At 38.0% G+C, this 15,429-nt stretch overlaps 1 protein-coding gene across 2 annotated transcripts in view; it reads right to left on the reverse strand.

The window, feature by feature from the left end:
- GRID2 (glutamate ionotropic receptor delta type subunit 2) overlaps positions 1 to 15,429 on the reverse strand; it is a 1,094,955-nt gene that overhangs the window by 262,137 nt on the left and 817,389 nt on the right. For both annotated transcript variants that reach the window (XM_089526112.1, XM_089526113.1), the window contains exon 9: positions 446 to 547. In XM_089526112.1, coding sequence (XP_089382238.1) covers positions 446 to 547 — 102 coding nt within the window. The remainder of the gene's footprint in view (positions 1 to 445; positions 548 to 15,429) is intronic.

Here is a 15,429-nt window from a genome sequence, read left to right on the forward strand (position 1 = left end):
ATTGTGGTGGTGGGGTAGTGCCAAGTTTCCCATTGATCCAGTATTGCTTGGTGGCACAACACTCAATTGTCAATAACTTTTTATTTTTACTGTATTATGCGTCCACCATAGTATGATGTTACTGTCCTTGGGGTATTTTCATTAAATATACTATTCACATGTATTTGTCAATAAATTATACAGTGGGCCCTTGGTATCTGCTGGGGCTTGGTTCCAGGACCCCTCATGGATACCAAAATCCATGGATGCTCAAGTCCCATTATATACAATGGTGTAGTAAAATGGAGATACTAATATAAAAGAGTTGGGGGGGGGGGGTTGGAAACTTTTATTTTTCAAGTAGTGCATGATTGAATCCATGGATGTAGAATTCATGGATATGGGGGCTGACTGTAATAAGAAATGGTTGCATTTTTAAAGGAAAAAAAGATCTGATTTGTCTTACCAGCACTGTCACTACACGAAGAACCACTCCACGCATGTTATTCTCCAGCCTTCGGTCTGTTAAGGATCCATTAAGACCAGTGACAGGATTCCAGCAGCCCAGCTAAAAACAGAAAAAGTTGTGTCACCACATTGATCATTATTCATGACCAGTTCCTTTTGTATAAAGTATAGGTACTTTGTATGTGTATGTTTTGCATTAAGAATAGAAAAGAAATTTATTGGTTTTGCATTTCCTTATGAAATAATACACCAATATGACTGTTAATAATTTTATTCATTTACATTCTGCTGGGTTTTTGTTTGTTTGTTTTTTGCATGACCAAAAAACTCAAGGCAACTTGTTGCTGTTGCTGTTGTGTGCCTTTAAGTCATTTCAAACTTGTGGCAAAGACACTAAGGCAAACTTATAATGAGGGTTTCTTGTAATGATTTTCTCAGAGGGGATTTGCCATTGCCTTCCTCTGGGGCTGAGTGTGTGTGACAGTGGGGATTCAGATGCTGGTCTCCAAAGTCTTAGTCCAATGCTGGCTCCCAAACCTACTTACCAAACTATAGCTACACTATGGTGACCCCCAAACCGTCTTACAAAACTAATCCAGATGGAAAGCATACGAAAACATCAGTTTGTGTAGGTATTAATTTGAAAAATTAAACAACCAGTAATACATATATAAAGGTGTGTATGGATGGATGGAAATGGCAAACCCTCTCTGAAGAAACCTGACAAGAAAATCCCATCACAGAGTCACCTTAGGGTCACCATAAAGCAGAAATGACTTGAGCAACAACAAAATGCATGTGTGTGTGTGTTAAACAATTATACAGTCTATAGAGTTAAAACCATTTAAAATGCATGAAAAGATAGAATATATATATTTCAAAGTTAACAAAACAGCACACCATTAAAAGCCCATCACAGTCAACTCATATCCCTATACTGTATACAAACCAGAGTGGAGACCTGAAGAATAATCTTCTACCATACAAGCCTGTCACAGATCCTCTACAAAGGCTTTGTTCTTGTTCCCCAAACCCATGACAGGTTGAGACAAGACAGAAAATATATTCTATGGCCTCACCGAAGCTGTGAAACTCCCTGTCTCATTATTCCCCCCGGCTTTACAATGATTCTTCTTTCTGGAAAGGCCTTTAGTCTTTGGAGGCCTGACTGAATTCTACTTAGCCTTCTTTCTACAGCCTCTCCAGGGTGTTTTCAGATGACTTGTTCTGAGCAAAAAATGGTATGATCTCCCTGGATAAGTGCACTGATTGAATTTCTCTGATAATTTTAGTGTTTCTTGGTAAAGCATATATTGTATCCTCTTTTCAAGCACTTGTCTGCTGCTTGGCAGTGTGTGTGTATGTGTGAGTGTAAGTGAGTGAGAGAGAGAGCATACATGCATGAGTATTTTGTATACATATATTTTGTACACATCTATACATATACACTTATATTTTGTATACAAATATTTTTCTCTGGGCAATATAAAGAAATGCAGGACACTTTTTTTAAAAATGGGCTGGATTGGGTGGGCCAGGAGAAGTTACTTCGTTAAATACACTTAACTTAATTAAGTAAATAAGTATTAATATAGCTGATATAGAATTCTGGAAATCCTCATTGTCATCACTTTCGTTGAGACTGCCAAATCAAATGAAATTATTTCCTATCCCTATGCGTGAATGGGGTAGCTGACTTATATATGATACATTTGTCCACCTATGCTAATAGTTTATGGACAGTCAAGCGTTCAGATTTAAAAGGTTCACAGATACATAAAAGAAATAATCACAGTAATCTTACAGATGAAATAAAACCAAGTTTCCTGAATTAAGAGAGTGATAGGAAATGGAGCTGCTAGGTTGAGCTGCAAAAGCACATTAAATTCATTCACCACTGTGTCATTCTTAGTTACATAAAGAAACTAATTAGAACTTAGATCTAATTAGCATAGCCAAACATGTTGCAAGTCTAATTACTGCAGATACTGTGCTCTTCTTGCCAAACGTAAAACCCTGTGAAGTTTGCAAGAAGCCTTTGTTCCCTTTGGAGGTCAGTGAAAGTCCATTTTTAATTATGTTCATTAATGTGTACTTTTTATATAATTAACTTTTCAGTTTAATCTATTCTAATAAGGATTTTTTTGTTTTGTTAAATGATACTACTGAGCTAAGACAACAAAGTTTAGCCTCGATCTAATTTCCCTGTTTGAAAGGTACATTTCTTTCATATATTCTTTTAGTTTTTCATTTTAATCTTAGCATTTACCGGTAACAATGGCTGCCTATGAGAAATGTCTAGCTGAGTGCCAAGAAAACATAACATTGATTTTTCAGCCCTTGGAGTTGTTTACTGGTGGTATGTGTTATTAATCAGCACTTATTGATTATGGTTTGAATGCCTCATTCCAGAACAAGTATAGTAATCATATCTGCTATAAAGTGCATGCCTTAATTTGATCATAATCAGTCCCTGAACTAGTCAATGCCAGGCCTGCATTCTTAGACCTTGCCTCATAGAGTTGTTCTAAGTCTGGTTAGGAAATATGTACCTCTCCACCTGGATTGAAATTACTTCCCATTCCATACCATTGGCTGGGATGGATGGAAGCTCCGCTCCAACATCACCACATAATGTATGATGTGTAGCGGTGGTGAAATAGTCCTTATTTATCAGCCAGATGAAAATATAATAAATTAAGAAGAAAGAAAAATGCCTTCTAATGTCCGTTTTAAGTGCCCTTATGTCAATGTTATTATACAGATGTTGGCTATAAAGATGCAAATACATTTTTTTCACTCCAAAGGACCTCTTCTCATAACCTCCAAGAGAACCACACCCCCAGGCCTTCCATTTGAAGGCTAGGTGTCAGTAACTTTAACCCACACACCAGATGTTTTATACTGTAGCTCCCATAATCCATTACTGTTGGCCATGTTGCCTGAGATTTTGTGGGAGGAGTCCAAAACTTTTGGAAGATCAAAGGTTCCTTACCATGTGCCTCCTACTGCACCCTCCTCTATATTACAGTGTGCCCGCGTCATACGTGGACATGCCATACACAGCTTTCAGCATAGGTTGAAAGCTGTGCACCGGAAGAGGCAAAAGCATCACCCCATGCCGCGGGCACATGACGAGCACCATTGTTACGTGGTATTTCCCTTGCGCGGAGGGGTCCAGAAAGAATCTGCCACATAAGGGAAGGGTGCACTGTATATGCATGAAGGAATCTTCTCTTAATTTCTAGGGATCAAGAGTATAACATTGCTTCTGCCCTTAAGATGTGTGGTTGTAGCTATACAGTTGTATGCTGGGGGAGCCAATGCACAAAATATCCATCAGAGCTTAGAAAAGTTACTTTTCTATACTACTGCCATGTCAACATGGCTAGTGGAAATTGTGGCCCACAGAGGTAACTTTTTCTAGATATGATCTCTATTGGGTAGGTTGAAACTAACCATTTCCCTCTCCTTCCCTCTTATTCCCTCTCTGGGCTTAGATCTCTGTACATATGGTGCATATAATTATTGGCATTTTCCTCTAAACCTTAAACTTAAATGTTGTTTCATCTACAGCCATCCATTCTATTCAGTTCTGAGTTGGAGCTTCTTTGAAAATGGTAAAAGTGGTGTGAGCGAAAATATTTTTGTTGGGACTATGGTAGGAGAGAAAAACATCAAACCTTTTCCTTCCCACTCCATCCAGTCAGTCCTGGGGATGCTTGAGTTATAGATGCTACTTCTATCATTAAAACATATGTGCATTAATTTAATTTAAGCAATTAGTTCAACATTAGCTGGAGATTTTAGTCATTTAATTTCTGTGCTGTTAGGTTAAAGGGTTCCTTTTATAGCCCCAGGTTTAGGTTAGGGAAGGCAAAGACTGACTGTATTTGGAGATCCATTTTTAAATGGACTACATGCCCTCTTATGTCTTGAATACTGAAAATCTCCCAGTAGAATCTTCTTTATATATGAAACAGAGATAGAACAGTAGCTCAATAGGAAAACAGAAGCTCAATATATGTAGGATTCTAGGTTCAATATTCAGTTAAAAAATGTCAGAGCCAGTTGGCCTAGATGGAAACAGGATACGGGGGGGGGGGGGGGGAGTGCTAATCACTGCTTCCCTCACCTCTGCTGGGATACACAAAGAAGGATTTGCACTTACAGTTAAGAGCTCAGAAGACCTATGAGGTCTGTGGATCTTATTATAGGTTAGATGTAGGATTTGCACATTATAGCAAATGTATCTTATCACTGGCATTGGTTGTATGCTTGGGAGAGACACTATAGACAGCTAGCCAATAGAGATATAATTATTTACTAATTTTCCTCTTTAAGGAAGCAACACATAATCTAGCCATTTTCCCCCTGCTGCAAGTAAGTCTTTGAAAATATGAAGTCGAAGGCTTTCATAGCTGGCATTTTTTGTGAGTTTTTCGGGCTATGTGGCCATGTTCTAGAAGAATGTCAGGAATAAACTCTTCTAGAACATGGCCAACAGTTTTCAAATCCTACTTGCAATTCAGGACTTGTTTATTCTTGTGTGCCTTCAAGTTGTTTCCAACGAAGGGTGACTCTGTCATGGGGTTTTCTAACAATTATACTACTGTTGTGCGGCTTCAAGTTATTTCCAACTTACAGCAACCCTCAGATGACCCTGTCATAGGGTTTTCTTGATAAGATTGGTTTAGAGGGGGTTTGCCTTTGCCTCCTTCTGATGTTGAGAGAGTTTGACTTGCCCAAGGTCACCCAGTGGGTGTCCATGGCTGATTTTTCTGTACAGAAAATAGTATTTCTTCACAGAAATATTATTTGTGACACAGATATTTGTGACAAAGAGATGTGTGCAGTTTGTGCAATCCCCAGTCACAGCATTTTCTGAGCCAGAAGTATTTGTATAAAAATATCATTTTCTATACTTTCTGTGCAGAAAATGCTGTTTTCCACACAAAACAACCACATATGAATTTTGTACACAATAAGTTCGTAAATTGTGATGATTCTTATCAGTCCAGACTTCTCCTCTTCAGAGTTTCTCAACATTTAAAATGCATGTTTTGATCATTTTGGGGGGATATTTTGAATATTCTTTCTACTTCTACCAGATATGGAACCAACACTTCTAGGGTTTCCTATCAAGTAAAATGCCCCCAGTTGGACAGCACTCAAGAGGTATAGCAAGCATCTTTCCACTCAGTTGCTTTCAAATTACCATGTACACATCCCCTCTGAGCAAGAGAAATTTACAGAAGTAAGTATCTATACAGACTTACTATACTGAAGCTAATCATATCACAATAACATATACTAGTACAAGATCTAATTTTAAAAAAAGCAAACAGAAAATACTGAGAGAGAGAGAGAGAGAGAGAGAGAGAAGAAAACCTAAACAGTTGATTTATAGTTAATAAGGATTACTGAGCTGTTGTAGGAAAAGGGGCTTTGTACACTCAAAGATACAGTTTTAAAAGGCTGAGTGTTACCAGTAATGATAGTACAATGGCAGAAATTCAATAATGTCTCTACAGAGTATCTGTTCTAGAATCATAGAATCATAGGCCTGTTACAGACTGCCAAAATAAAGCTGCTTCGGGTCTCTTTGGAGGTATGCTGTTTAAATGATGCATGGGTCCTAAGAGTCCGGAGGTTGCGCCAAAGCCACACTCCATTCCTAAGCAGTGGAGTGCAGCTTTGGCGCAGCTTCCGGATTCTTAGGATGCATGCATCATTTAAACATCATACCTCCAAAGAGACTCGAAGCAGCTTTATTTTGGCAGTATGTAACAGGCCATAGAATCATAGAATCATAGAGTTGGAAGAGACCACAGGGGCCATCCAGTCCAACCCCCTGCCATGCAGGAAATCACAATGAAAGCATCCCTGACAGATGGCCATCCAGCCTCTGCTTGAAGACCTCCAAGGAAGGAGACTCCACTACACTCCGAGGGAGTTTGTTCCTCTGTCAAACAGCCCTTACTGTCAGGAAGTTCCTCCTAATGTTGAGGTGGAATCTCTTTTCCTGCAGTTTGCATCCATTGCTTCAGGTCCTAGTCTCTGGAGCAGCAGAAAACAAGCTTGCTCCCTCCTCAATATGACATCCCTTCAAATATTTGAACAGGGCTATCATATCACCTCTTAATCTTCTCTTCTCCAGGCTAAACATCCCCAGCTCTCTAAGTCGTTCCTCGTAGGGCATGGTTTCCAGACCTTTCACCATTTTAGTCGCCCTCCTTTGGACACACTCCAGTTTCTCAATGTCCTTTTTGAAGAACCTGGCTTCTCTTTCAAGAAATGCCCCCCAAACAACAACAACAACAACAACAACTGGATCTGAACATGTGCAAAAGGCTTCCCAATTTTGACATAAAATGGTTTCTTTTCAAAATGTCAGTGACCAGTGTAGCTGTATTTATGCCTTCTCAGAAGTAAGAAACATTGAATTCAGTAGTCCTTTCTCCTTGCTAAGTTGGTATAGACAGGAAACACATAATGGCCAGAATAAATTATTCCTCTTTTCTCTTTCTCTTCTTCCACTCTGTCACACACACTTTATAGATAGATAAATACACATGCATACATTTGGAATTCCTTGGAAAAGTCATGGGATTACCAGGCACCTGTTTTACACACAAACAGGACCTGTGTTGTTCCTGCAAGAAAAGATCAGTAATTAAGAGTTTTTTCATCATATTGATGTTCAACAGTCCCACTTCAAACCTGCTCCAGAGATTTGGACCAAAAGTGCTCTTGAGAAGTCCCCTTACTCTTAATGATACCTATTAATTCTAAGGAGTTCTCTTACTCCTGAGAAACCTGTGTCTTTCACCTAGTGAATCAACATCACCTTCTAATAAAAAGGAGCCCCGCAGCTACCTTCAATTTTTAATTAATCAAACCAAGTAGTAAGCTTTTAAATGAAATAATTGATAGATGCATACCCTCAAGATAATCCTAGTATGCATACTGACTTTCAGATGTTTATATGTTGCAATCTTGGAGCCATGGTGGAGGCAGACACACATCCTTATTCTAGATCAGGGTGTGCAATTGTGCTGAGCCTAATTTCCCTGCAGCCTTCCTTTGAATTACACCCTCTCAACAGTGCTGAAAAAGACCTCCAGTTTAACCCATACACCAACCAAAATTAATTCAATTTAATTTATATCCCACTAAACTAAAATAGTTTATCAATATAAGGGTACTTGAACAGATTAAACCAGAATTCTTCCTGTGAGTCAAGCTGATGAAACTGAAGCTGTTGTACACTGACCATATCATGAGAAGGCATGACTCACTTGAAAAGACATTAATGCTTGGAAAGGCAGAGAGTAGCAGAAAGAGAGGAACACTGCACACCAGATGGCTAGACTCATTTATGTAGGTCATGGGCATGGCAGTGGAGGATAGGGCAGCTTGGAGATGTCTCATCCACAGGGTTGCCATGAGTTGAGGCCACTTGAAGGCAGTTAACAACAAATTAAAAATATAACTAAAAAGCTGATGTACAATAGTTACAAATTAAATAAACCAATACAATAAAACACACTTAGTTTAAAACAACACAAAATGAAATAAAACATAACAATAAGGATAGAAATACTGTAATCACACTATATTAAAAGATTCTTAATCACCGTATGCCTGTTTACATGAAAATGAAGTCCACACATGACATCACACCATCTCCAGATATCATTTTGCCTGGTATACTACCACACTGGAGGGTGTACTGGGGGATGATTTGGGAGGGAGTGTAGTGTAATAAGGAGTTTCTGTGCTTTTCCCCCAAAGCCATTTGTGGGCTTGAGGCCTGGTTTTCAGGAGGGGGGGGGCTCAGGGAACTTAGGGAGCAACAAAAGTGGAGCTTAGGGCTCTCTACTTTAAATTATTCTTCTTGACTGAAAAATGACTATCTAATATGTATATTGCAGCTTGTGGTGAAGGACAGAGCTACATCTTTTGCTAGTCTACATTCCATCTGTATTTCCTTTCCTGAAATTGTAGAGGTATTTTGTCTTCTTGCTCATAATGCAAGGAACTCCCAAAAAAGTTTGGACTGCAGTCCAATTTATGCCAATAAAAATGGAGGTCCATTGTAACAAATAGAATGCACATTCAAGTCAATGAAGATAGAACTGAGTCTCATGTATATGAGGGTGGGTACCTTGAAAATAGAAGGCGATACAACCCATGATAGACTTGCAGATTGTCCTAATAGCAAAGAAGAAGTAGAAAACAATTGCAGTACCACATCTTCCTGTTGTTCAAAGGCATGGTAGTGTCCATCTGTTCTACAGCACTGCAGTGTTCTGAGATCAGAAATAACCCCTTTAGGATGATGGATAACCCTTAAAATAAGGAACATCTGGCTAACATATGTATAATATAAAAGCTGCAAATCACTGGCTATTGGCAGCCAGTGAGACACATTTCTCCTAGGAAATGTAGATTTATGGTCTGGGCTTTTCTTCCTCCCTTTCTTTTTAATCTTGATGTATCTTGGATAGTCTAAGATAGATGAGCTGGGTTTTGATGGCACCCAGAATGTAGAAAGCAATGGGTAGAAGGAACTGGGATGATGGAGGAAGTGAGGCAAAAGTTATGAGGGTGGTAATGAAAATGAGTGGCATTTTCTCTCTTCTTTCAGTGTTTACAAAATGATGAAAAAAATGTTCATGGAGTATCAGTATATCATGTAGTTAATAGAGCCATAACATCAAAACAAAACCTAGCTTACCACCACAGAGGGTTTAATGTATTCATTCTTCACCATCTCATGCAAGATTTTCCCTGTAATTCTCTGCTTTCTATCACCAAGATTCAATCGAGTTAAAACTCTCACTTGACTATTCCAAATTTTAGACGTGCCACTCACAAAGGGAGGTTTCCCATCTGATTGGTAATAACAGCAGTTAATAGTGGTAGGTGGACTACCCTAGCCACTTACTGGACAGACATACTTGTTAGATTTATCATTATGCCAGAACAGAGAACACCTCCAAAACACCGATAACTCCGCACAGTAGCTCTGCAATGCAGGGCATGGCTGTAGGTAACAGTTGATATGTAATATTGCATTCTGGAATGTACCACCATTATCACTCAGAAATGTTTACATGCCAATCCCTCCTGAGGCTGGAGGGGAGGGCTAGAGGAATGGGATGGCCAGAGATGGGAAAGTTGACTTTCAGAGATGCTTTCCCATTACTTCACATGCAAGCATGGAAATAAAATGGAATAGAATGGAATAAATACACTAAGTTTCTATAAAGTACCCTGAACCACAATCTGGAAACCACTCAACATTTAGTCTGGGAAATCACCAATATGCCTTCTCTGCTAAAACAAATAAATAAATTGATGATGATGATGATGATGATGATGATGATGATGATGATGAATAAAGACCAGTACTGAGATTGACATTCTGTTTTAGTTTAATAGATTTGCTTCATAATTTGTATGGTTGTGTTTCTATCCAGGATTACTTTCATGTTAATGTACATACTGATTTAATAGTTTGAAGAAGGAATGCTGGAAAGGACAGAAAGAATAGGTTTTGCTTGGCTTAAACAGATAAGCCCCTTAAGACAATTGTTTTGAATTCATTAAAAATTCCATTCTGAACACAACAAAGGTGCAGTTTCTATTAAAATCTATAAACTTGTCAGAACAATACACCATGTGTAATAATTTAAAAGGCAGACAGAATAGAATAAGTATCATGAAAGTGTTATACAATAGCAACTATATATATATAGTCTAGAAGAGCTGAATCAGTAAAATGCATTTTTATTATGGAGGGGAAAAATCACTGCAGTAATGACACCAAGGTTTGACACAGAAACAATTTAGCAATTTATTCCAGAGATGAAATTATAGTAGTGCTATAAATCTCTCTTCTAAGAGGAAGGAAATGCATTGCTTGAGACACTGTATTCTCTAATCAGATTTGGATTAGCATGCATATGTCACTGAGTTTATATTACGACTATTTAGAAAATGTCTATTGTGTGTCCTTCTAATGCTTTGCATCTACTGGGATAATTTACAACAATTAAAAACAAAACAATTAAAAACACTTTTGGAATATCTTACTCATTGTTGCATACACCATTCCTAATTGAGAGTCATAATTTGCATGTTTATCATGGAAGATGATAAATTTGCAAGCTAGCATTTGTATTGTTATTTACTCATGACGTATGAACTATTTCACTATTTATTTGGGCTATTGGGAAGAGATGATAGTAGAAAATGATGGTCACTTTCTGATTGTTTAAGTCAATGGTTTCCAAACCTTGGTCCTCCATGTGTTTTGAACTTCAAATCCCAGAAGTCCCAGGCAGCTTGGCCAAGAGTAAGGCATTCTGAGAACTGATGTTCTTGGAGACTCAAAGTTTGGGAACCCTTGGGAAGTCATCCATGTGAAGCACAATCCAAGTCTGTCCATCAATGCCAATGCCTAATTTAAATGGACCATTCAAAAAGTGCTCTTTGATGGAATATCCCCTTCACAGTATGCCCATTCCTCTGTGGGTAGTGGCAGCAGTAGTAATGCTCTGCTCAATTGGTAACAGGCAACTTAGAACAATATTTAATTTCCAAAATAGCAATTGTTGGCAGATGTTGGAAGTGGCCCTGCCAGAGAGCTGGTGTTCCATTGCATGGGCATGCAATATGGAGCAGCTTCAAAAAACTCAAATCAAGGCAAGTAAAACCTGACCAAGGTTGGTAAGGTCAAAGTGGAAACTTTCTTATGGTCAAGGCAGATAAAAATAGGTCCTTGGACAGTTCCAAGTGAGCCTTACCAGCTGAAGCTTTCTTTTATTCTGAGAGCTATTAGAGCATGTTGTCTTTAGCTTCTTAAAACCTAGAAGTTTTATCTAGTCAAACTGATTTGTGCTGTGGTTACCTTTGCTCTTTTGGAGAATCTGACTCTGTTGTTAAAAGAGCCCTTGCCTGAAATGGAAATCTTAGGGTTCTGCAAAGTTTAGAAGATGAGACTCTACCATTGGCTCAGAGGAAAGTGAGACAACTGTATCCATGGGAAGGAAGTCCCAAATAGGATATTTATTATAAAAGTAGCCTGAATGAGTCCCTCACTGCACACAAGGGCTGGTACTCAAGCCAGTCCTGCTCAGAATCTGCCCAAGGAGGTGGAATAGTGTCAGTCAGCTGTTGGTTTTCTCTGCTTTAACTGCAGTTTAACTTCACGTTATTTCACGTTAATTGCAACCTATATATCCTATATAGCTTAAGTTTAGATTATCTGAAAGACTGTATCTCTCTGTATGAATCTAACAGTGTTCTACGATCTACAGGGGAAGATTTTCTCTTGATTCCATCATCATCATAGGTTTGCTTGGCGAGGACATGAGAGAGAGCCTCCTCAGTGACTACCCCCACCATCTGGGAACTAGCTTCCAAGGGAGTCTAGGGTATCTCCTCCATGCTCTACCTTTGCTAGTGGGCAAAGACCTTTTAATTTAAGTAGGCTTTTGTTATGTGACCACTCCCAGGTGGATTTCTTATTGGTTTTTTTTAAAAAACTGTTGTGTCTTAAAAATAATTTTATATTGTTTGAAATGTGATTATTTCATTTGTTTTTAAAATCATATAATTAGGTTTTAAGTTCTTTGTCTGTATAGTTGGAGTGAGGGTGAAGAAATATGGGAAATTTTGGGAGAAATCTGAAATGAAATAAATAAAGACACCCCATGTTAGTGGTTCAAATCCAACACTCTACCAGATGGTGCAAAAGTCCAGGCTTGAGCTAGAAACTGGAAACAAATGCCAACAATCTAAAGATGTTTCTCCCCTCACTTTAAAAGAAGCAAGCAAGGAAAAATAGAAGGCTACATGAGCCACTGCATCTTTCCTGTCCAGCTAGCTTTGCTTTTGCTCTGGGTGAAGAAAGTGTGAGCAGTTATCAGGGCAAAAGATTGCTTGAGGTAGATTGTTCTGTATCTTGCTCCCAGAGGCAGTAAACCTTTCAAGCACTTCAGCTTGATTTCTTGCAATGCCTCTCTTCCTAAGGATCTTTCATGTAAATTGAATTGGGAAGAGGGGGCTGAATCTTATAATAAAAAAGCCATCTAAAAAGTTGTCATCATTGCTCTGTTCCATTCATCCTTGGAAAGAAGAAAACTCTGTTTTTTTGCAGTTAGACTAGCCAGCCACATTATTCCTTCTATTTAGAGAAATTTAAAATACCCTAAAACAACTGGCCTGAGATGGGATGGAGTAAGCATTTCCCTAACTGAGGAACCCACAACATTCCAGCCACAAAAGTGAGGAACCAAAATGAAATCAGAAGTAACAAAATGGTTTTCTTTAGGCCATTTTCACCATGACACCAAATTCTTAAGGGAAGAGGCCTAAATAACTCTCATTTGATTGTGCTATCCCCTTCATCATTCTCTTCTCCAATGTGCCACAATCCTAAGTTTCTGTTCCAGCTATAATTTTTCAGTTTATAAACACAAGGGATTTTAGGATGTCTGAATAAGCCTAATGACTATGATTTCAACTATCACCCAGCCTCCTTCTGCCTTCATTCCCCCCCCCCCCATATGATTTACAAAAGATGAACATCACTGTAATGAGTAATGCCCTGTATATTTCTGCCAAAACTGTGTAACAAACTAGCTTAAACTGAGGGGGGAAATAATGTCTTCAAACCTCATTATATAACATGGTATATATCCATTATATAAACCATAAGCAAAAGTAATTATCCCACCAGAATTAGTCCTGATTTAAACACTTTTACTCAAGACTCTTCCATTAACTATGCTGACAGTCACTATCTATTATTCATTTTACCTGCACTTCATTGCACTCCTAATATGCAATTGTGTCTCACAGATGTGAAACCAAAACTAAGGCATGGCAGTCTAAGACTGGTACAAATGACCATTGCTTTAATGTAAGTAAACCAATCTCAAATTACTGAAGATGTGTCCAGCAGAGCTTGATTTTGAGGAAATGAGTTCCTTCTAATTAAAAATTAATTTTCAAAATGTCATCATCCATTTTTATAGGAGGTGTTTCAGACATGTATAGGAAACAAAACAAAACAAAATCAGGATTAGTATTTCATAAAACATAAAAGTGGCAATGAGGTTGCATCTTGTAACGTGTGCTTAAAATATAAACTTTCCTGCTTCTTGAGATTGCAGTTGGTGATTGAAATGACACTTGATTAATAAGAATTGCTCTGGTGGTAGATCAGATCAAAGTAGGGTTGGATGGATCAGTCTACATCCTGATCATGTCATTTTTACATTTGTTCATAGGTTCATTGTGGTTGGTTTCTGAATTAATGCACAAATTAATACACTTGCTATTTAGGATCTTTTCTAATTCTTTCATAGGACCTGAACAGACAGGCCAAAATAAAGCTGCTTCGGGTCACTTTGGAGGTAGGTTATTTTAATGACACACACATCCTAAGAGGCCAGAAGCTGTGCCAAAGCTGTGCGCCAGTCCTTAGGACTGGAGCATGGCTTTGCCGCAGCTTCTGGCCTCTTAGGATGCATGCAGCATTTAAACAGCATACCTCCAAAGTGACCCAAAGCAACTTTATTTTGGCCTGTCTGTTCAGGTCCATAGTCCCCTTTTCCATTTTTAATCTGATTTCCTTGCTGCAGTTACCATTTCTATCAATGTTTGATCCCAGGTATGAGAACTCTTTTACTATTTCTATTTCTTCATTATCTAGGCTCAGTATGTGTCAATTCTCCATGGTCATTATTTTTGTTTTCTTTCTGTTCAACAGTAAGCCTGCTGGGATGGCTCAGCTGGGAACCATTCTGCTTCAACTTGTTCTGTTCATATGGTCTTCATTCCACATATCATTTATTTTATCATATTTTTATATAACTCTTCTGTGTATTACATCCACCATCTTTTTATTACTTCTTGGTCTTGAATTGTGTTATTTTTATTGTCATAGAATGTCCCGGTCCTTGGTTTAAAATTTCATTTGATTTCCTGGATCTTGTTCTTCCCTTTTTGTTGTTGTCTTCTATTTCTTTAAACTGATTGTTGTAGTAGTTTTATTTATCTTTTCACATTAGCCATTGTACTGGCTAATTCATGGTTCCTAGTTTGTGCCTATCTCCCTTTTGTTTTGCTTCTCTTCCTTCCTTTATTACATGTCATCCATAGTTTCTTCTCTCTCATTTTGTCTACTTAGAGTTTCTATTTGCCTTCTTCTTTTATTATGTCCATAACTTCAGACTATATTTCTTTTGGTTCTTGGCCCATTATGTTTAATAGCACAAATTTGTTCCTTATATTGTTAATAAATTCTGATTTCTGTACTTATTGTACCCTAAATTCTACATTTTATCTTAAAACATACTTTGTTTCAAGTGGCATCTGAACTAAATCTTTCAACAACCTTAGATCAAAAGCCCACTAACGCAGAATTCTGCTTCCAACAATGATCAAGCAAGTACCTCTAGGAAGCCCCTCAGTATTCATTGGAAACTCATCTTTTTCTCATTTTATTTGTCCCCCTAGTATTTGAAATATATTTGGTTGTGAACATGGAGATTCAATGTAGCAATCTTGTTGAAAGCACAGAGGTGAGCTTGTGCACAAATGAGCTAACTGACAAAGAGGGCTCATAAATTAAATAGCATCGTAAGGTAATGATCTAGTACTTCAGTTTTTGTTCAGAGTTTGAATTCTGGAAGAGAATTGCAATCCTGGAGATGTTTTTAAAGATGTTCTGAAAAAATAATAATCTTGTTTTCATATTTTCCACTAAGTAATTCCGTATCTAACAACCAGACTATCCATGCTATATAAATTATAAACTTGCTTTGTTGTGTCCCCCCCACCCCACCCCACCATTGCCCATGGGATAAAATTCTTAAGAATGCAGAACATAACAGTTGTGTTCATGGCTTTTAGAATGCTTTTTTAGCATTCATATTACTGGCAACTTTAGAGATAAAACAT

This window comes from Sceloporus occidentalis, unplaced genomic scaffold (assembly GCF_023333645.1).
Source record: "Sceloporus occidentalis isolate IW3139 unplaced genomic scaffold, rSceOcc1.0.p SCAF_5, whole genome shotgun sequence".
Classification (NCBI taxonomy): domain Eukaryota; kingdom Metazoa; phylum Chordata; class Lepidosauria; order Squamata; family Phrynosomatidae; genus Sceloporus; species Sceloporus occidentalis.